The sequence below is a fragment of the Cajanus cajan genome, chromosome 7, assembly GCF_000230855.2.
Source record: "Cajanus cajan strain Asha chromosome 7, NIPB_CcT2T_4, whole genome shotgun sequence".
Taxonomy (NCBI): Eukaryota; Viridiplantae; Streptophyta; class Magnoliopsida; order Fabales; family Fabaceae; genus Cajanus; species Cajanus cajan.
In genome coordinates, this window is record NC_138523.1 from 55,558,365 (window position 1) to 55,581,892 (window position 23,528).

At 29.6% G+C, this 23,528-nt stretch overlaps 1 protein-coding gene across 1 annotated transcript; it reads left to right on the top strand.

Annotated features, from left to right (window-relative positions):
- Positions 1–4,646: 4,646 nt before the first annotated feature.
- Positions 4,647–15,709, top strand: PCFS4 (PCF11P-similar protein 4). Its single transcript, XM_020369890.3, has 7 exons — positions 4,647–5,287; positions 6,154–6,255; positions 6,342–6,581; positions 7,731–8,447; positions 13,611–14,510; positions 14,611–15,159; positions 15,362–15,709. Exons 1-7 carry the CDS (start codon positions 4,940–4,942, stop codon positions 15,404–15,406), a joined length of 2,901 nt encoding a protein of 966 aa, XP_020225479.1. The 5' UTR covers positions 4,647–4,939; the 3' UTR covers positions 15,407–15,709.
- The last annotated feature ends 7,819 nt before the right edge of the window (positions 15,710–23,528 follow it).

The window sequence follows — 23,528 nt, forward strand, 5'->3', positions numbered from 1 at the left end:
GGTTTTGAATTTTTTTTTCAGAATTTGGATCGGAGCTTCTTCATTGGATCATTTTTTGTTTTAATTTTTTTTTTGGGCCATAGACATTGGGCTATTTTATTTTAAACCGAAACTTTCATGTTCCACACCCTTGTGTTCTAGTTCACAATACGCTTTTCTTTCGTCCACCCAACAATTTATTTCCTGCGGCCTACAATATTATTAAATTCCACAAAAAAAATAAAATATGGACGATAATTAGGAGAAAATTATACTTTCCATTTAATTTTATCGTAAATTTAATATAAAAAAAAAGTATCTAAACCCCCCCTAAACTTTATGCCTTTTGTAAATAGAGATTACAAATTTTAAGTTTATTCTAATTCATCCTTAAATTTTATTATGTTAATAAATAGATATTATAAATTTTAATTTTATTATAATTTATTTTTAAATTTTATCATTTTTATAAATAAGCACCTTTATTACAATTTTATATTAATTAATTCTTATTTTTTTAAGTCTCTTATATTATATTGAGATTAAAAAAATATCAATCATGTATTTATTTTAAATCACACTTATTTATTAATTTTTTGGTACTTATATATTAGTTTTATTTTTATATATTAAAATACCATATAATTTAGAAGAAGAAAAAATCAAATAAAAACTTCTTTTTATTATTTTTATCATTCTTTTTTTTCTCTTTTTTCTAAATTCGTATTTTTATTATATTTTGAAAAAAAAACTGCAACATAAAAAAAATACTAAATGATTGGTATTTAAGATAAATAATTAAACTCTAAATTAATAATATAAAAAATTTGTAAAAATAATAAATTATCAAATGTCAATATTAAGTAAATGACATTAAAGTTAAAGATGTTTATTTATATAAAAAAAATAAGGATTAAATAAAATAAAATTAAAATTCATGATGTTTATTTACAAATTAGATAAAGTTTAAGGATTTATTGAGATAGAATGAAAGTTTATGGTGTCTATTTGTAAAATAAACAAAGTTTAGGGTGATTGATTATTATTTTCTCTATAATTTTTTGATACTTATTTTTTAATGACTTAATTCATTTAGTAAATATTTTATTTTTTCTAAAAATATAAAAGCATGAAAGAAATATAATTTTTTTTATAATTTGATATCTAAATAGCTATGACAACAACAATGATGTAATGATGGTAATAACAGTAATAGTGTTGACAATGATGATTGATAACGAGGATAATGATAAGGACAACTATGATTATGGTGGTATATAGTATCTTTGTTTGTAATTATTAATTTAAATAATTTATTTTAGTTTAAGAGCTATTATTGGATTATGATATCAGGAAATGTTGAAGTCGCTAACTTAATATATATATCTAAATTAATTAAAATAAAATTATATATAATATAATATAATGTACAAAGTAATTTTTTTATATGAAAATAATAAACAATAATTGATGGTATATATTATACTACTACGAAATTAATATTTTAAGAGATACACAATACATATTATATTAATTTATTTTCACCCAAAAATTATATTATTATTTTATTTGAATATATATATATAACATGTGGAGATAAATATCTTTTTATTAAAATAAATATAAAATCTTGACTAAAATTATGGGGACAAATTATTTAAAACCGTATTAGCATCTAATATAACATGATGAAATTATACTTTTTAATTTATTATTATAATAATTATAAAAACGTATATATTTTTTAAGATATTTTTTCTAACTTAAATAATTGATTGAGTGTTTTATTTTATTTAGAACAGAAAATATGAAGGAAAAAATTAATGAATGAAGATGGATGTTTTTCCTTAAAGTACGAAGAGGATCGAACTTTCTTAATTAAGTTTTTTTTTTTAGTCAAAATTAAAATTGACAAATTAATTAACTTATATAATAACATAAACACAGCTAATAACAATTTATAGATTATAATATTATAAATAAAATTATAATGTATTATCATTGTTATGATTGTTATTATCATTATTATTGTGTTTGTAATTATTGTTGTCATTGACACCGTCAAATTAGCATCATATAACCACCATCTCCAATATTATTATTGTTACCATGCCACTACCATAGTTACTGTTATTACCACCGTCATTGTTGTTATTATTATTATTGTTTATATTAATGATGACAATCATTGTAGTGGTGACAATGATGCTAATGGTTACAATAATGATGACAATAACATAAATAAATGTGATGGTAGTGACACATGATAACTTTATTTGCAATATTTTAATATAAGTAATTTATTTTAATTTAAGAGTTAATAATACTTGTTTTCATGTTCTCATTTAAGAAAATGTGTCACCACTTGTATAAAAGGTATATAACATGTGTGAGTGTGTTTATATATCTATAATAAAATATAAAGGAGAGACTCCTTTTAATAATCACCTTACTCTCCATATTTTGTTGATCATAACCTTTCACTTTAGAAAATTAGAAAAAATAAAATTCTTTTGTTATCAAAATCAATATTTTAAAATTAATGGGCTAATCATAATTATATCAACATACATTTAATACTTTATTTTTTATTTTTAATAAAAATACAAAGTGGCTCAATTCACTAATTAATATATATATATATATAATATATATATATAATATATATATATATGTTCGTTATTATCAAAATTTGCAAGTGCTGTAACAGTGGGATGACGTCTTCCTTGCTTTAATATTCATTGTGATAGCAACACCCACAAAGACATTCAAATGTTCAGATTGTAAGAGTTTTATGTTAAAAGTTATATTGGGTAGAATGATACCCGATCCCCATACATAGGCACTTTTAATAGTGTTTCGTAATTTTAAAGGATGATTTCGCATGATATTTGTCAATCTATATACATCGTGTTTGATGGTGGAGATATTGGTTGTGAGTGTCACTCTTCAACGTGTCTTGAAATTCTTAAAGATATGATATAAAGATTATTTATTAATTGGTACAATTAACAAATAATATTAACTTATTAATAATATTTATAATAATATATATAAGTATTTATTTAGTAGTAATTTTTTTTAATAATGAATGAATATTATAATAATTATATAGCTTAATAAAATTATAATTATAAAATATTGAAAAATTTGTATGTTATTTAGTAATATTAATATAAGAGTTCGCAATAGTTTTCTCGTATTTTTTCCTTTACATATACTAATAGGTCTATATATTTTGCGTTTTTGCATATTTTATGTTAAAAAATGCTGTTTTTATGAAAAAAGCAGTGATTTGTATATATTCACCGCGAAGACTAAAACAAAAAAAAAAAAAAAAATATATATATATATATATATATATATATATTAAAAGAAATTATCATGTAATTAATGAAATTTTAGTGCTTAAAAAAGATAATTATTTTAGGGATTTTGATAAAATAAAAAGATTCGAATGATAATAAAAATCAAAGTCAAGTTTCAATAATTAATGATATAAAAGAATAAAGGAATAAGAGTTACAATAAAACTCTTCTAATTGTGAAGAGAATTTTAAATGATGTATTTGGTTAAAATTAATTTACACTTTATTATTTATGAAAACTTAAATTTTTGAATAAATTAAAGGTGATCACAATTTTTGAGATTCCATATAATGAATCTATCTATTGTGAGGATAAGTTTATCTAGACTTATTTCACTTAATAACTCATGTTTTATATTAAATTTTTATTACTTTTTTGTGAAATTAAAAAATTTTAATGTATGAATTAAATTTATAATTTATAATTTTTTTTAAAACTATTTGATGTTTTGCTTTATTATTTCAAGTTGATAGATATTCATAAAAATATTTTTTTTATGTTTATTTGAATTAATAAAATAATTCATCAAATAATTTTTAAAAATAAAAAAATTTGTAGACTTTCATTAATTAAAATAGACTAAATTAAAAAAATATTTTATATGTTGATATAAATCTATATAACGAAATATTATATAATTTTAAATTTTTTAAAAATTTTATAAACTTAATTTATAAATTAAAAACTTTTATTTTAATAATTAAATCTTTAAAATTTAATATAAACTATGAGTTATTAAATGAAATAATTTTATCAAATTAATTTGATCCTTTCTCTCTCACACATATATTTATAATAAGTCAAATCTGTTAACTGATAGTGTAAATCTAAAAATTTAAGCTAAATATTATATATTTAATAATTTTTTTATAATATAAATTTAACTGATTTAATTGTTGAATCATATGATATCATACTTGAGATTATTTATATTAAATTTTACGTGATTTTAAAATGATTTAATAATTTTATATTATTATATTTTAATATATAATATAATATTTAAAATAATATATAAATATCGATTTTTATAACACATTTAGCAAATCTATAAAAAATATTTTAAAATCATAAAAAAATTTGTGAATGAATTTACCTGTAAGTTGTAACCGGAAAGTGAGAGTTGATTAAAGTGTGCATTTCACTGTCGTATTATTAATTTTTGTGTTTGTGAAAGTTATTCTATTCCTCATAAAGTAAAAAAAAAAATAAAAAAAATAGTGATAGCATACACAAAAAAGGAAAATAAATCTGAATAAAAAAAAAAAAAGTAAAAGGTAACAGCGATATCCCGATGGCGTGTGGCGCTTATGAGAGGAGTGTGCAGTTTGGGGGCTTCAGAGTTGAGAGCCCCTCCCACCCACGCACGCACGCTCGCACACAAAACAAAGGAAAGGGTTTCAAATCAAAATTCCCCCAATAGCATCGCATCATTCCTACACCGTCCGATTCAAACCCCACCCCTTTCCTTTCCTCTCCATTCCCCCCTCTCTATGCAGCCGTAACTGCAAACGGCGACGCCCCCAAACCCTAACCCTAACCCTAAGTAGCCTCCTCCTCCTCCTCTCCCCGCAAATCCCAAACCCATATTTATGTTCTCCCAAAACCTGATTCTGCCCCCCGAAAACCCTAGACCCGCGGCGTTCGCTTCCAAACCCATGAGCAATGAGATCGCAATCGCCGCGCAGAAGCCTCCTCCGTCGATTCTCGTTGGCCGCTTCAAGGCTCTCCTCAAGCAGCGCGACGACGAGCTCCGCCTCTCCACCGGCGTCCCCGTGCCGCCGCCCACCACCGACGAAATCGTCCAGATTTACGAGCTGCTCCTCTCCGAACTCACCTGCAATTTGAAACCTATCATCACCGATCTCACCATCATTGCCGAGCAGCAGAGGGAGCACGCCAAGGGCATCGCTGACGCAATTTGCGCTCGGATTCTCGAGGTCCGTCTCCGTTGCCGCCGAAACTTCTTCTCCTTCTACCTCTCGAGATTTGTAAAATGTCATGGAATCGTTTTATTTGTTCGGGTCAAAATTATCCCCCTCTTGTGTTGTTTCAATTTTTCGAATGTCACAATTCGGGTTCCACTTCTTCGGTTTTATTTTTTTTTTTATTTTTTTATTTTTAGTTCTGCGTTTTTTTTATGCTTTTGGCTTAATTAGAAAAATGAAGGTCACCAAAGAGTCAAAGACGGAGAGAACGATTGGATTATGCTCAAATTGACCTTGTATTATATTAAAGCGTAAAGCAAAAATAATTAGTTGGTACTGGTCGTTTAAAGAATGGGAAATAGTATACAATCTATAAGTGACTGGATCATATGGGGAGTTCCTCACGCATTGTGAAGATTAGGTGCGATTGTGTGCAACGTGTTTCAGTACTTTTTTCGATTTCAGGAAAGTCTAAGAAAGAAGGGTATACGAATTGATATTTGAAATACTACTTGTTCTGGAAAGCCTCAGGACTGCCATTAAAGGAAAGTTGTGCTTTCAGTTTTTGCTGAAATCAAGTAATTTCTGCAAAAATTAAAAAAGAAGTTGATGAATGAACAAGTGTTTAATTACGTTGGAAAATGTTTCTGTAATTTTTTAAAAAGTATCAGATCATGCAAAATGAGATAATTGTATACAACATGTAAAAAAATTAACGACTTGTTAAATGACCAAGTGCATTATGAGTTTTTTTTTTTTTTTTTTTAATGAACATTAGTTTTCCTACTTACTAGAATTAAAATCTCTCGTTGAATTATATATCTGGCTATGCCACTGTTCACATTGGAATTCAATTTTTTGGAGATATTCTTTTGCAGGTGCCAGCAGATCAAAAGCTTCCTTCACTCTATCTGTTAGACAGTATTGTAAAGAATTTTGGGCAGGAATACATTAGATACTTCTCTCTACGTCTGCCAGAAGTAGGTCAACTAGAGTTGCATTATTATTGTTTTAATTTTATCATTTTATTCTGCTATTGAAGTGTCTGCTTCGATTGTCTCCCCAGGTTTTCTGTGAGGCATACAGGCAGGTTCAGTCTAGTTTGCATCCTGCTATGCGCCATCTTTTTGGTACCTGGTCAAAAGTCTTTCCACCTGCTGTTCTACGCAAGATTGAAGCTGAGTTGCAATTTTCTCAATCATCCACCCTGAATTCTGTCAGGGCTTCTGAATCTCCTCGACCAAGTCATGGCATACATGTTAATCCGAAATACTTACGGCAGTTAGAGCGGTCGACTGTGGATAGTGTAAGCTTTTTTGTGTCATTTCTATCTTCCATACAAACTATACAGGGACTAGGCTGAGGCTTTATTAGCTGGTACCCTTATGTTGTATATCCCACTAATGGATTTTTTTATTGTTTACATGTAATCTTAACCAGATGTAATTTTTGTAGTAAATATCTTGTTTTATCTCCCATAGTAGGATTTCTCTGTATCCATCATTCCTTTCTTGCATGTCTGGCTGTGTCTGTCTTTCCAATAATGTTCCCCATTTCTTTTGCGGTAAATTATATTTTTCAAACCTTGTACATGCTGATGACTGGAATTTGATGTTAATTTTAGCTATTGTGGATGGAGACATCAATGTAGACGTGACTCATATGTTTTGATGGGTGGTAAGGGAGGCTTTGGAAAATGTATTGTTTTACCTTTCATGTCTGCTAATCCCTCTTCCCCTTCTTTCCTCTGAGTTTTTATGAATTATGACTAAGGGCCTGTATGTTTACCATCTAAAATCAATTTTACTCGGTGCAACATGTTCTAATGGAAAATCTTTGTTATCTGTTAAGATTAATTTGTACACACACATCCCATTGACGTTTAACTTTTCAAAATCAAAACTATCAACAATAAATTTTACCAAACTTTTAATCAAATGAACAACACCAAGACCTAGCACTACAGTCTTTTATTTATTTATTATGATTTATTGAGTTTCCTATCTCTAATAAGAATGGTTTATTTTTTCCTGATTCCTCTCCTCTATAAATTAATGGGCCTGTATGTTTCTTCTGTGTTGTCCTTTGAGAGCCTCCAATTTGCATGATGTTAATGACAATAAAATTCTGTTTGATCTATTAGTATGGCTTGCAACATGTCTGACAGACATAATTTATCTGTAATTTCTTATTATTTTTTACATCTTGGAAATTTTTTCACCCTGGTAAGTGATATTATTTTGCCTTTCCCTTCTCTAGACATATAGTTTTCTCTTATTATATGTTATGTCTGGGGGCCTTAGGAAGTATAATATTTATCCATTTGATTCTAGGAAGGGATTGCTGCTGAATATTTTAGTGTTCAATAGAGAAAATTTTCAATCCTTATTTGCGGAAAAATTCTTGCAAACACATGAAGAGTGGCATTGTGACAGTATTTGTTTTATCTTCACAGGTTGGTGGTGAAAAGTTGGATTCATCAGGAAATGCTAGTAATTTTGGCTTTGTAGCAAGTAAGACACAACAATTTTTATCTAGCAGTAGCAGGCTTGGAATATCCTCGTCCCCTTCAAGAATTGGACTTGATAGGCCTTTGTCTGCATCTATGGATGAATATGCAGTTGAGAATTCTGCTGGCAGGTTAATTGAGAGAGAGTCTCCTCATCCTGCCATTGATTATGGAGTAGCCAAAGCATTAGGTAGAGATGTGGAGTTGAGTGACTGGCAGCGAAAGCAGTATTCTGGTGATGGTCGTAATCGATTTCCAACTTCTATTTCATACAGCCTTAGTAATGGACACCAGCGTCAAAGTCCAAGAGCTTTAATTGATGCGTATGGTAGTGACAAAAGCCAAGAAACTTCAAGCAGTAAGCCTTCGGTAGTTGAACGTCTGGATAGAAATGGTATAGACAACAAGGTGTTGTCAACCTCATGGCAGAATACTGAAGAGGAGGAGTTTGATTGGGAAGATATGAGTCCAACATTAATGGACCATAGTAGGAATAACAGCTTATTGTCTTCAACTATTGGTTTCCCCAGGGAAAGGCCTGTCAGTGTAGCTAATACAACTTTGTCTGAGCAAGATACCAGGAAGAGTTGGTCTAGTGGATCTCAGCTTCCTCCACTAGATGATTCTTCTGCTGTAGCAGAAGATGCATTTGCCTCTTCGGCTGTATGTTTTCTCACTTCTATAATTTATTTTTTCTGCAATATATTATTTGTGTGGTTTATGATATTGCATTTCCCCGTTAACATATATACCTCTAGTCTGATGTCATTGATGCTTTGGGATCCAAATCCAATGATAATTTCTTGGTGATGAGGATCTTGTTATCTTAGTTTGGTAGGTTCATTCAAATGCCTGAAATTAATCCTACGTGTCTGGCAATTGGTCTCTAAATTAGTTTATAGATATTCATTAATGCCACATTTTTTACTGTAAACTACTGCCTTTATAATTTAGCCATTTTGGTAACAGCAAACAGACTTTATGTGGCAGCAGTCTTGATGTTTTCCTTTTAGTATTTTATGTTTGATTCTCAGCTTTTCGATGTCAACATGTATTTAATCTTTTTTGAGTTTCAATATAAAACCATTTCTTTTTATCTAATAAATAGCTTAAGGTTTCAAAATAGTTTGCCCATGATATGATTTTAGAACCTCTATAACCAAGTGTTATTGGGTTAATTGTTTAATCACGAGCAATAGTGATGATATTAGTGTTGTTGCAGAGCATCACATCCACCTGCTGCTCCTCTGCCCCTGTTGTGTCGTATATCACTGTTACAGCTAGAAAGATGCTAATTGTAGTTACTATTTTATGATTTCACTACTTTCTTGGTTGGGATTTTTCCATCAACCCTAATGCCTTCTTATCTCCTTGTTTGGTGCTGTTCAAAGGTGTTTTAGGGGGCAATCTTGGAATCTTGTCCTTGTTAAAATTTGACCTGTTTTGAGACCTTTTTTAGTCCTCATTTGTGTGCCTCCACTTGAAACTTTGCCTTTCACCATCTCTGATGAACCCCAACTCTCTTCGCCGAGATTCCTAGTGGCCTATGACCATTTCTGGCTAGAATTGGGTAGTTCACATTGTTTTCGGCCAGTTTTTGGTGGCACTCTCCATCTTTGGCGTAGATCTATCTTTGTTTTGGCTGTATTCCAGCATGCTCATCTTTGCTTTATTTTCTTCCTCCTTTAGTTAGCCCTTCAACTTCTCTAAAAGGTTGTAACAACAATGGTGTCATCCACTTAGCCACAAGGAGCATTGCCTCTACTTTTGTATCAATCTCCTTTTAGTGCATTTGTAAAGCCTACTGGTAATAAATTTGATATAGCTTGGCAGTGAAATAGCTTAATAGGCATCAATAGTAAAAAGCTTGTTACTTGTGACTTTTGTGGCAAAACCACCATATGTGGTACATAGTTATCAATAGCAATGGAGTAGAGCGGAGCGACTTAGTGCCGCTATAGAAAACTTGATGTAGAGCACTTTAAAGGAGTTGTCAAAGTGGTTGCAAAAGCAACGGAGATTGCAGGTTGGGCGGTGGGTTTCCCCTTGCTTCTTTCGATAAATCTCCTATAGATCTGTATTCTTCTCTAGTGGATCTCTGCATTTTTGTCTTCTTCGGTTGGCATTGGATCTGTCTTCTCGATGGCGGCGACGAGTCTATCTTCTCTGGTGGATTTGCATATCATCTTCTAAGAAGGGTGGGGGGCTATAGCTAATGTGTAGATGGTTATATTCAACTAATTAGGGTTGAAAAAGTTGGGCCAATGGGCCCATATTTATTTATTTATTTTCTCTTTTGGTTTGGTTGATGAGCCTAATTGAAGTAAAGTTTATTTTTACTTCTCTATTTTTTTAGACAATAAATTCTTTTTATTTTAAATTATAATTTAGACAATATTTTAAATAGTAAAAAATTTAATATAGGACTTTAAACATTTTGTTTTCTTAATTTTCTAATTTTTAATTTTATTTAACTACTGTAAATTTTTATTATAGAAAATAATTAATGTATAAATTGAGTTATTATTATTATTTTTTTGTTTTTATACGTATACTATTAATTATACATATTATAAATTAGAATAGTGGCATCTCGCTATCCGCTATTCGGGATTGACTACTGTGACGTTGTATTACTTGAGCAAAAAGAAATCAAATGAGAATGAGGTGAGAGTGAGACATTAGTAGTTGTACCAAGACTCCTTTTGAAGGGAAAATATACAAAAAGCCTTTATGAAGAAGTAAGTTGAGTTGGTAGGTATGCTTGATTGAGGTTCAAGAAAATGACGAGGACAAAGACTTACAACTTCCACTTAGCATCATGTGATCTACAATCTTAGAATGTCGGTTGAGTCTAACTCAACCCTACAAAATCGACTTGTATGGTGAGGGTTGTTCCTCACTTATAAATTATTTATTTGCATTGTTTGTATTCAATGTGGGACTTGACTTTTTTCTAATACACCCTCTCACATCTGATACCATTAGACTTTGTATGTGAATAAATGGTGAGTGACCCTTTTAAATGATCCAAGATAGGAAAGACTTGGATTTTTTCCAATACACCCCTTACTCCCAGTACTATTGGGTTTGGTGTGTGTATCAATGGGGGGTGGTTCTTTTAAAGTGGATTCATGATAACTCTGATACTATTTTAAGAAAGTGAGTTAAGAGACTTACTCAAACTTACAAAATCAGTTTGTAAGATGAAGATTACTCTCCACTTATATACACTATTATGGTTTCATCAATAGGTGATGTGAGATCTCCTATACACTCCCTCATGTTGAGGATTGGACATCTTGAGCGTGAAATTTGTAGGATTGGACATTTGTGGGTGGTCCGAGAACGAGTGACCTGATAAGCTTGATAATAATTGTCAGGATAGGATTTGATACCATCTTAGAATGAGTTATGCCCCTAACTCAACCTTACAAATTTAGCTTGTGAGATGCGAGTTGCCTTACTTGTAAACCATTTATTTGCCATATTTCTAGTTGATGTGAGACTTGGGTTTTTTTTCGGTACACTTCCTCATGTCTAATACTATTGGACTTGGTATGTAGATAAATGATCAATGGTCCTTTTAATGATCTAGGATAACGACTTGATAATGGATGGCCTAATAAGCCCAACAATATTATCAGAATAGGTTCCGATATCATCTTAAAATGTAGGTTATGGATTTAACTTAACTCTACAAAATCGACTTGTAACGCGAATATTGTTTTCTACTTATAAACTCTTTATTTGTCATATTTGTAGTCGATGTGAGATGTAAGTTTTTCTCAATACACTGCTACTGCCAATAAAGCCATAAAGACCTATGGATTTATCGTGGTTCTAAATCAAGAAACAACTATCACATTAGAAAAGACTTAGGGAAAAACATAAATTTTGAGACTTGTGACAATGAGGCAAGAGTAGGAACAATTTGGTACATAGGGTGATTCCTTTGTTGGAATAGGAATTGCTTTAAATGTCATGCTCAAGATGCTTAAAGTTAATGGTTGAAGCTTTTGGAAATTATGGCTCACATGTAAAGGTCCTAAGCTATCTTGATTGCAAGTGTCTCTCCTTAAAGAGGAGTTGGAATACATGACAAAACCAATGAATAATCATGAGGTTCACAAACATGTATAAATTGAGGATGGTTGCATATTTAAAAATACAACTTGAGGAAGATGTTCACTTCTATTGAGTGATTGAAGTCTAGAATAGCTAAATAAGATAAATGGAAAAGGGAAATCAACACTTGGGTTCTTGGTAAGTAGAAGAGATCCTTTTTTACCAATGTAGGTTGGGTCTAGATGAAGGGGCTATTCCTTGACAACTTGGCTAACCAAGATTCAAATCTTCACTAATAGAGATGTCCACATTTAGTTCCTAATCATATCTTTACCAGGATTGGCTTTGAAGGAGGATACTTGTTGGAAACTAGGGAAGAAAGGGATTATATGTGAGTAAATGTAAAATAATTTCATTTTAAGGAGTTTCATTTAATAATAGTGAAGTCAACTTTTTTAATTATAAAAAAGATTTATTCTAAAAGAAGCAAGATTCAACTTGGTTTTTTTAAATATGACCAAAGCTTTCCTAGATCCATTAAAAAGGATCACCTACTATTTATACACCCACTAAACTTATAGTACTAGGTGTGACTCAAGTCTCGCCTATCCTAAAATATTTAAAAAAAAGGGTCACCTATGGTTTACCTATGTACTAAGCCTAATAGTATTGGACGTAAGAGAATGTATTATTGAAAAAAATCCAAGCCTCTCATCAGCTATAGATAAGGTTAACATAAAGTATATAAGTGAAGGACAATTTCCACCTTATAAACCGATTTTGTATGGATGAGTTAAGCCGCTCTGAAAGAACATTTAAGTGTTGTGATATGATGGATCCTATTCTCCTAAATGATTTTGATGATAGTTATGAGTGGTTGATAGAGAAATGGGTGGGAGATGATGAAGAGGTGCTGAAGATGAGTTGGTGTTTGATGATAATACCTTGACTTAGGGAGCTGTTGCCAATGCGAATGGGCATGTTGATCCTTTAACATATACTAGATGACAAACAATATTAAGGAAGATAGTTGCAATTGCTTCAAGTTCTAGGCCATCTAGCTCTAAGGGAAAACGAAAGAGTTATATTGAAAGAAGAATGTGGTGATGAAGAAACTAAAGAGGAAGAAGTATGAAAGTTGTATTGAAAGCTAAAATAAGGAAGACATGACAGATCCTGGAGATAAAGATGTTGATACCTATTAAAAAGCTTTTATTTGAACTTGAAAAAAGTTGTTGCTTTAAGCCTTAGAAGCTTGTATGATTCCTTTATTATTTTTGTTATTGAGGTGTTTGCTCAGTTCTTAAACTAACATTTAATAGTTAATTATGATTGTCTTTCCTTCTAGGTATATTTTTTTAAAAATTTTATTTTCCAGTGCATATGTGTGGTATAATCTTATGTTAGTGTATCTTAAAACTTAAAAATAGTGGTCATCTTGCTACCCACTAAAGCGTGTCTGGGGTCGGACATTCTGTGTCACTATTTGGCATTGGCTACTAGTTACCACCCCTATTTTATAATAAAAAAGTTGAATGTAGTTCAAGATAAGTGGGCCTTATATTTTCCATGCTTTGATAAAAGTTCTTGCGTATGAGGGTTAGAGATGTATATAAAATAAAACCATTTGTTTTCATCTAACAGTTTAAACTTTAGTAGGGATAGTTTGTTCATGAAAATTTTAGTATAATTTGAAAGGGAACATGAATTACCAATAACTTGCTACTATAATTGAAAATTTATTTATTCTCTTTGCAGTTTCGCCGTGCACCCCTGGGTCATGTACCTGGATTCCAAAATCAAATCAACCATAATTTGGTCTCCTCTCAACCTCATGATGCTTGGAAGATTTCTCATCATCCGTCTAACTCGTCGCAACATATCTTTAGTAATAGGGGGCAAGCAAGGAGTCTTACGAGCCCTCCTATTGATAACATTCGGAATACAGATGTGAACTCCTATCGGATTCGACCTGCAGTGTCAAGGATGGTTTCTGGCCTTGTCTCTAATGTGGAAACCCGCCCATCGGTTTTGCCAGTGTCTTTTGATATAAGGCCTGCTGTAAATCTGAATGTCACTCGACCTCCTACTTTAAATCCAATATCTCCGTTGCAAAAACGTGTTAGGGGTCAGTTTGAAGCAATACATACTAGTAATGCTATTGTGCACCACGTTGTAAATAAATCTTCGTTTATGCCAGAACATTCATTTGATAGTGTTGAAAGCAAGGATTCTAGTATTTCAAAGATACATCAGTTGCCTAATCAGCTTCCTGGACTACTTTCGGCCAACCAGAAAAATCATGGGCAAGCACCACAACAGTTTTTTCCATCTCAGGATCCATCAACCTCACAATTTAATCATGGGAGTTCTTTGCAGGGGCATGGTGCTTCTATAAGTTCAGCCATATCAAATCCGTTACCTGTTATGCACTTCCCTTTACCAGTCCAAAGTATTGCAAACAACCCTTTACATTTACAGGGTGGAGCCCACCCACCTTTGCCTCCAGGTCGCCCTCCTGCTCCATCCCAAATGATTCCTCATTCAAATGCTAGTCCATTTATGGCAAGCCAACAGCCAGCTGTTGGATATACTAATTTAATTAGTTCTCTAATGTCTCAAGGCGTGATTTCATTGGCTAGCCAGCTGCCTGCACAGGTATCTAATATTAATATCTATCATATGTTCATTTCTTTTGTTTGTTCTCTCTGTTGATTTGACTGTCGCATCCAAGAGTTAATTAAGCATTTGTTTTTAGGATCCTGTTGGAACCGAGTTTAATCCAGATATTCTGAAGGTTCGTCATGAGTCTGCAGTAAATGCCTTATATGGTGATCTCCCTAGACAATGCACAACTTGTGGGCTCCGATTCAGATGCCAAGAGGAACACAGTAGTCATATGGATTGGCATGTGACCAAGAATCGGATGTCTAAAAGCCGTAAGCAGAAACCCTCTCGAAAGTGGTTTGTGAGTGACAGGATGTGGCTTAGTGGTGCAGAGGCATTGGGAACAGAATCAGTTCCAGGTTTTTTGCCAGCAGAAACCGTAGAAGAAAGGAAAGATGACGAAGAGTTGGCAGTGCCGGCAGAAGAGGACCAGAATACATGTGCATTATGCGGAGAGCCTTTCGATGAGTTTTACAGTGATGAAATGGAGGAATGGATGTATAGAGGAGCTGTATACCTCTATGCACCCACGGGAACAACAGCAGGCATGGACAGGTCACAGTTGGGCCCCATTATTCATGCTAAATGCAGATCAGAATCTAATATGGGCGCCTCTGAAGATCTTGGACTAGATGAAAAGGTATCTATTTCACTATATATTATTTATCCATGGCATTTGCCTCCTTTTTTTGTCACCCGTTCATCGCCAACCAGTTTCTTTGTTTCATTTTAATATTCCTTGGTCGTTAGTATTTTACCCATATGGTGATTATCTTGTCTGAATATACTTCAAGCAATCATCAGTAAATATTATTCGTTCTATTATTATTCTTTGTATGCAGGGTGCCGATGAAGAGGGTATCCAAAGGAAACGAATGCGGAGTTGACTAAAGTTGACCAGTTTTGTGCATTGTAACTTATGATTTTCCAATAGTGTATCTTAGAGTAGAGTTGATCTTGCAATACCATGGCCATTCTGCCAAAGTCATGTACATGTATAGTTGGACTGGTAACTCGCATATTTTCTTGCTGCCAAAGGTTACATTTCAATCGATAATTATCTCGTCCCTTGCATTTTTGTGTTCAAATAAAAAACTAGTACATTGTTATCTTTGGGATGGGGTGCAGAATATTGAACAAATGCATCTTTATGCTATCAGTTTGATCAGAAATTATTATACTTGCTACTATTTAGAGGGTAATTCACAGCATACTATCTGTATGCACTTTCTGTTTGTATTTTATCAAACTCGATCTTAAATGAGAGCAAACTGCAAAGACGATTTATATCAATTTCTTACTTCGAAAAAAATTTGCTAGCCATCTCTCCTTTGGCCTTATTCGTTTTTCATAATTGCTGTCATTTTAGGTTCTTGCTGACAGGGAATAAAAACACAGGCGGACGAAAAGGCAAATTCTTAATAACCTTCATTTTATTTGAAAGACTCAGATGTTCAAAAAATTTAAGATATCCTGTAAAATAAAAAAAGATATCAATTTTTTTTCGATCATTAGATATTAATATTGATGCTCTATAACTAGGGAAGCTTGACCTCAAGAGTGTTGTCCATATCAGTGCAACCAAGAATTATTATTGTTCACGCAAGTTTGTGCAAAAAAAATCAAATTGTGATTGATCTTATCAATGCAGCGACATTATTCAACGATTTTTCTATATTTACTAGGTACAAGGAGCAAAAGTGGGCATTTTAACCATTTCAATATTAGTGAGAAAATATATTATAGGAAAAACTATTTAAGATGGGTTAGATTATGTGACAAGGAAATAGTATCTGATGTCTATTTTTTGTGGAACTTTGTAAGGTGTGACATGAAGGATGAAAATCACCAGTTTCATATTTTTTGTCTTACTTTTTGTTCCATCATAGGTTTCTGTCATACCAATTAAAAATATACATAATTGTCAGATGCCTCTTTCCCTCATGTGAGAAAGGTGATTCCCCTTCTTTGCTGGCACTTTATTGCTGTCCAACAGCAAGTCGTGCAACATTGTCGACTTGTCATCTGGTGACTATGAGCACTTTAGTGCGTTGACGGGGACAATGGTGGGCTTTAGGGAGTCGAGCAATGACTGAAAGCAGTGGAGGGTGGCAACAACAGATTGGGCCTAGACGAGGTTAAAGTCGTTGACTTGTCTTGTGTTGATTCTTGATCATAAAGATTGTGTTTCTCTTGTAGTCTAATTGTGAGTGAAGGGCAGTGCGGTGGTGCTGGACATGCGAGTGAGTTGGAGAGGGAGAAGGCAGTGAAGAAAGGAGGGATGGGTAAGAAAGGGATACAATATTCAAATTAGGAAGGGAAAGAGGTACGTGACAATCATATGATGTGGAGCAGAAAGTGAGACAAATTATTTTCATCTTCACATGAACACGAACTAATTTCATCTTTTAACAAAGTGTGGCTATAATTTATATAGATAACTTAATTTTTTTATGCATATGCATTTGCAAAATGTAGAGATTCAATTTCGGAATTGTATGTTAAAAGTATTTGTTAGATGATCACATCTTTTAAATAAATTTTAATATTTGGATATATTAGTTCTTAGTTTTCGGTGAATAATCTGTTTTATATAATTAAATTTTTATATAAAATAAATAATATTCGCAACTACTATTTTCTTCCTTTTTTACAATATAGTTTAAATTATTATTAACACACACACATATATATATATATATATATATATATATATAATTTTTTTATAAATAATTTTATTCAAAAAGAATAAATGAATTTTTTTTATTTACTTATTTATTTATTACTATTATTGGAGTTTATTTTTTTTTTATAAATAAATTTATCTAAAAATAATAAATAAATTTTATTATTATTATTATATTTGTTTATAATTATTAAGAGTTTAATAATTTATAAATTTATTTAAAAAATATATAATTATTTTCATTATATATATATATATATATATTTATATAACACCTGTCCTTTCTTATTTTTATAAAATGTAATTTTTTTCAAAAATCTCCTTATTTTAGAAGGGAAGGTTTTTTTATTATTTATTTTTTATCCCACCCCATTTTCTTCACAATTCCTCATAATTCTTTTTTACCAAACAATATTAAAATTTTAATTTCTCTACACTTACCTTCTCATCCCTCCTCTTCTTCTCTATTTACCCTTTATCAAACAAGCCCTTAAACTCCTCCCTCAGATTAAATTCAACTCAATCGTGCAGATTCAGATATTCCGACTTTACAGCCCTAAATTTTAGGACCTCGTAAAATTATTGTTTTTCACGTGGAGTACCTCGTATTCTCTTACATTTGTCCCTACATTATATAATTACTTTTAGTTAAATATACATTATTTTTTATATATGAAATAAAAATAATATAATCATAATTTTAAACATCAATTCAACGAACTCAATAAAGAACTTAAATTCAATTCTAGCTAAAAATATAGATTCATTTTAAAGTTGACTCAAGTTTCTAGCTAAGTAAACCTTTTAAATCGAATCAGATTTGGTTTAACTTATTTCAAAAAGCCCTAATATGAGTGGACATACAAAAGAATGTAATCTTATAAAAAAAATTGTCTTGTAAAAATTATAAGTTTATTTGATACTTTATAAGAGAATGAGATATAAGAGACATAAATACAAGTATGATATATGGCATATGTGATAGAAAAAGATAAAAAAATTATGAGTTGACGATATGTTTAGAGTGGATGAGTGTTTATATATTATTCCTTAAAAAAATAACTCGTCTGATTTTAAGAATATATATATATATATATGTATATATATAGAAAGATTGTCGGTGTATTAATTTTTTTTTCAAATAAAATTACGTATTTTATAACAGCATATTTATTATATATAATACTATAATTACACATTATATATATATATATATATATATATATATATATTATGATTATATTAAATTGTACAAATTTAAATTATGGGTTATTAAACTTTTTTTTTTTTGAACGGCAAATATTAATTGTTAATTATTAGTTGTTAGTGGGGAGATTCGAACCTATACTCTCCTTGTCACTCAACCCATAATTTAACATAATTGAAATATGTTATACAACTTATACTGCAATCTTTATCTTTGTAGTGTAAAGTATAATTTTTGTAGTTTTTATTTTCGAAAGTTTGTTATTAGTGTGAAGTTGGTACCTGGTGGATACTTAGCAAAGTGGATGGAAAAGACAAACATTAATTAGAAGATAACATAACACGCAGATCACCAATTAGCCAAAGTGAGCAACAGTTTCATCATTTTTCTTAGATCCATTTGTATAGGTGGTCTTCGGCTTCCAACTCTCGTCAAACCATCAATGGATCATTAACTAACAATCCAAGTAAAAAGTATAAAGAACGACATAAAAATATATTTTTATTAAATTAAACTTAATTTCCAAAATATAGTATACACAATTATTTTAAAAAATCACACCATTTAACAACCAAATTAAGAGAGTTTATTATCTAAAAAAGTTATTTAAAATATGTGACAAATTGCTACTTACTACTTATCTTCAATATTAGTATATATACACTTACTTTCTCTTTTTATTTTATTTTTCTTTCCATTTTACATCTAGTTAATTTGTTTTGTACAGATTTATTTCTTTCTATAATATCGACCTTGCAGTGAAACGAAAAAGATGCAGAGCATATGTAAACTTAGCTAGTTATGACTCGTATTAATATCCACCAACGGCTTCTGCATATTCTGCACCTGCATCGCAACATCCATATTAATTTTTAACCTTGTTATTAATTATTTCTTTTCATCATTTTTTTGTTGCACGGTACGTACCACGCATTCTTTTATTTCGGTGAACTTTATCTACCACTCCTTTACGAGGGGTGAGATAATTAAGGAAAACAGAAAAAGAAAAAGAAAGTCACAAAATCTTAAATGTGATAGGTATAAAAAAAATGAAAAAAGATAAGGGGTTTACAAGGATTGATTTAACGAAAAAGAAAAAAAAAAGAGTGAGTGAGAAAATTAATTAAAACCCCTTTTCCTTTTCTTTTTATTCCATATATTTTAATTTTTTTCCTCCTCTATATCGTATTTGGTAGTGACGAAATAGCAGAGAAATAAGAGAGGAGGCGACGAAATAAGCGAAAAATAAAAAAATCTCGCTCATTTGGTAGAGAAGAGTTTTGTCAGTTCCACACTTTTTTTTTTTTTTTTTTACAAATCTGTACAAAAATAAACGGTAGACAATTTGAAACGTATTGTATTCAAATATATATTATTCGCATCCAAATAAGTATCACAATCAATTACAAAACTCTTATTTGAATAAATAAAACTTTTGTTTAAATACATTTATCTCATTCAATTAAATAATTTTTTTTATTCAATTACGTTTATTTTTAAAAAAATTATTCAATTACGAAAACTTTTTATTTAAATGATTAAAATAAAATAATATTATTTCAATAGAATCTTTTTCATTTTAATAGAATCCTATTTCATTCCAATAGAATTATGCTTGAATAGAATTTTATATACTTTTATTCAAATTATTACAAAATATTTATTTTTAGAAAAGATAAATATGCTAAGACATCACTATGTGAAAAATAAATCTTAATTAGGTTAGTATTTCAATTTACACCAATTATCTGCGACATATCAAAATTGATTAAAATATAAAAGAAAGTAAAAGTACAAGTTGGGAACAACCCAAACCCATCCAAAAAATACAAAAAAAAAAAAAGCAAAGAAAATTTGGAACAAGCTATAATAGTGTTAACAATACCAATCAAATGGCATAGTCCCCAAAATCACCAAAAACCATTAAGTTTAATGTGTTTGGATGAAGAATTTTACAAATTCAATGAATTTTAAATTCTTGGTATTTGAATTACTTTGATTTCAATTTCTATCATATTTTTAAAATATTTTGTTTGGTTAAGTCAATTCAAATTTTTCAAATTTTAAGTTGTTAGGTTAGATATGATAATTTGATTCCACCATGATAAAGTTGATTTTAAAAATATATTTATATGTTGAGATTTTTAAATTAAATTTTATAAAAATAAATATTAGCTATTTTTTAAATATTTAATAATTTTAAATTAATATTAGATAATAGTTAATAATTTTAAAAATATTTTTAAATATTCAATAATTAAAAACATGAAGAGATAAGAGATAAAATAAAATATATAAGTGAAATAAGAAGAAAAAAATATGAGAAATTTTAAATTCTTATTCTTTTGGGAGAATTTAAAATTCTACTATTTTAAATTTTTTAACAAATGTTTGAATTTAAATTCCTTATCAATTTTTCATCCAAACAAAATATTTCACCTCAAAAAATTTAAAATATTTTAAATAAATAAATTATTCTATTTAAGCATAATATAAATTCCTCATTCCTTGATATAGTTCTCGGCGGCTTACGGCGATAGGTACCATTCTGTTGGGCTTACAAAATATTTATTTGATTATGTAAATTTTCATTCGACTAGAATTCTGTTTATTTGAATGAATGTTTAAAATTTTATTTATTTGATTTAAATATATTATTTTAATTAATTTTTAATCTAAAAAAATATGATTTTAAAATGATTTATTTATTTCTAATTATTTATTTACTTATTTTATTATTTATTTATTCTTCCTTGTTTTTTATAAATTTTATTTTTTACTTATTTTTTTCTATCTTCATAAATATATATAATATTAATTTTCACTTATTTTTTAATTAAATAATTATATTTTATTTCTGTGCCTTCTTTTTTTGACGTATTTGTTTTCTTTATATCAAACACTGAAGCTAGGGCAATGAGAAAATGTGATGGCGGCGAAACTTTGTTGTAGGAGTAATTACTAATTAGTAGAGCTAACTAGTTGGGTTTGGTGGGTGTGGTACGATGATATTCTGACATCATTGTAAATTGTGCAGACTAGGCACGTACCCTCATCATGATTTATGAGAAAGAATATAATACTCTATTCATACGACAAGCTCATTAAGAAGAACTCAAGGGTAAGATATTGCACCAACTCCCCAATATTAAAATTAATTATACAAATGAAGTTGTTTGAAACTTTTTCCCACTTTCATGTAATTAATGTGAGTGCAGCTCAACAACACACCAAAATCTCACATAACTATTTTTTTAAATTCAATTCGAAGAAGACATGTGGTATCTAAATAATCATGTCGCAGTCACTATAGTGACATTTATTATTATTATTATTATTATTATTATTATTATTATTATTATTATTATTATTATTATTATTATTATTATTATTATTATTATTATTATTATTATTATTTATACATTTTATACAAGCATCCGATAAACATTATTTATTTTTATATTTTATTCAAGTGTAGTTATATCTGATATCATCAATTATTTTTATACAATTTATATAAGTGCAATTGAATCTTGGTAACATTATTTATTTTATATATTTTGTTCAAGTATAATCATATTCGATAACATCATTTATATATATATATATATATATATATATATATATATATATATATATATATATATATATATATATTGTACAAGTTTAGTTGTACTTTGATAACATTTTTTATACAAGTGTTATTGTTATTGTGCAATGGGTCGGTTACCATACATATATGCATGTCTCCATGTTGGTGAGTGTCCGCTTTGAATTTAAGTTCTCATGATTTTGTTTTTGGACATCACCCAAAAGGTCTCTCAACCAATAAAGATAATTATGTGTATATAAATCAATATCCATCATCTTGTCTAAATAATGTGAGATTTTGTTTGCATCTCAACAATTGTACCCGTGAACAAATGGTGTTATCGGATATTACTAACTTGAACAAAATATAAAAAATAAATAGTGTTATATTGGATACAACTCACTTATACAAAATATATAAAAAGCAAGTGTCAATGCAGTTGTCTGTGACAATATGATAATCTTTTTAGTGACGACTGTAACGAGACCTTTTGACATCACGTATTCTTTTTGAGCCAGATTTTTTTTTATAAGAAAATTACATAAAATTTTGCGTCGTTGTGTTGATCACTAACACTTATGTTGACTATCACAAGTGAATTTTTTTTTAAACAATCTCATTTATCTAATTAGTTTTAATATTAACCCTACTTAAGTCAAAAAGTCATATATATGTTATCTTTTTTTATTTTTTATTTTTATGGTTATGTTATCTCTCATGTGTGCTAAGCTATTCTTAGATTTTGTTTCCTTTGATATATGGGTTCAGAATTAGAGTTTATGGTAATGCATCACAATCTACCAAAATAAGTATATTTTGCAAAATAATGATCTTAGCTATTTAGGTTTGACTTATTTAAAAAAAACAAAAAAGAAAAAAAAATATAAACGTGTTCTATACAATAGAAAATCAATCAATAAAGATCGATTCTTTTGTACTCTTATTTAATTAACTTGTATAATTTAACAAAATAATTAATTAGTTTGATTAATAAATAAAGAAATATATTTTCTCTTATTGAAGTTGAAATTTATTCAAAATTACAAAATTTTTGGACTTCACATTTTATTTTATGAACCTCATGATTTTATAGTCCAACAGATTTTAAATCAATAAAAAAAATGTGTTGTTAAGTCTATTCTTATTTTAATGTGTTGTCCGTATTGTGTTATTGAGAGAGGTGAAAAATACTAAGGTCTCAATGTCGTCAGAATGATAGGAAAATAACTAAAAAAAAATATAAGTTCTCACATGCTTCCTTAATTGATAACATGGTGAACACTAGAGTTTTTGATAACCTTGTCGACACTAGAGTCTACTGACAAATTCATGTAGGAAATAAATATTATACAGTTCCACCAGGGATTTGCAAATAGTAGGAGATCGATGGAAACAAAATGGTAAATATTGTACTATCTAAAATCTACTTACAAAACAACGCAGCCCCTGTAGAACAAGCTGAAACATCTTTTACCGATACTTGTGGGGCATTCCTATTCCATTAAATGTTGTAATATTTGAGTG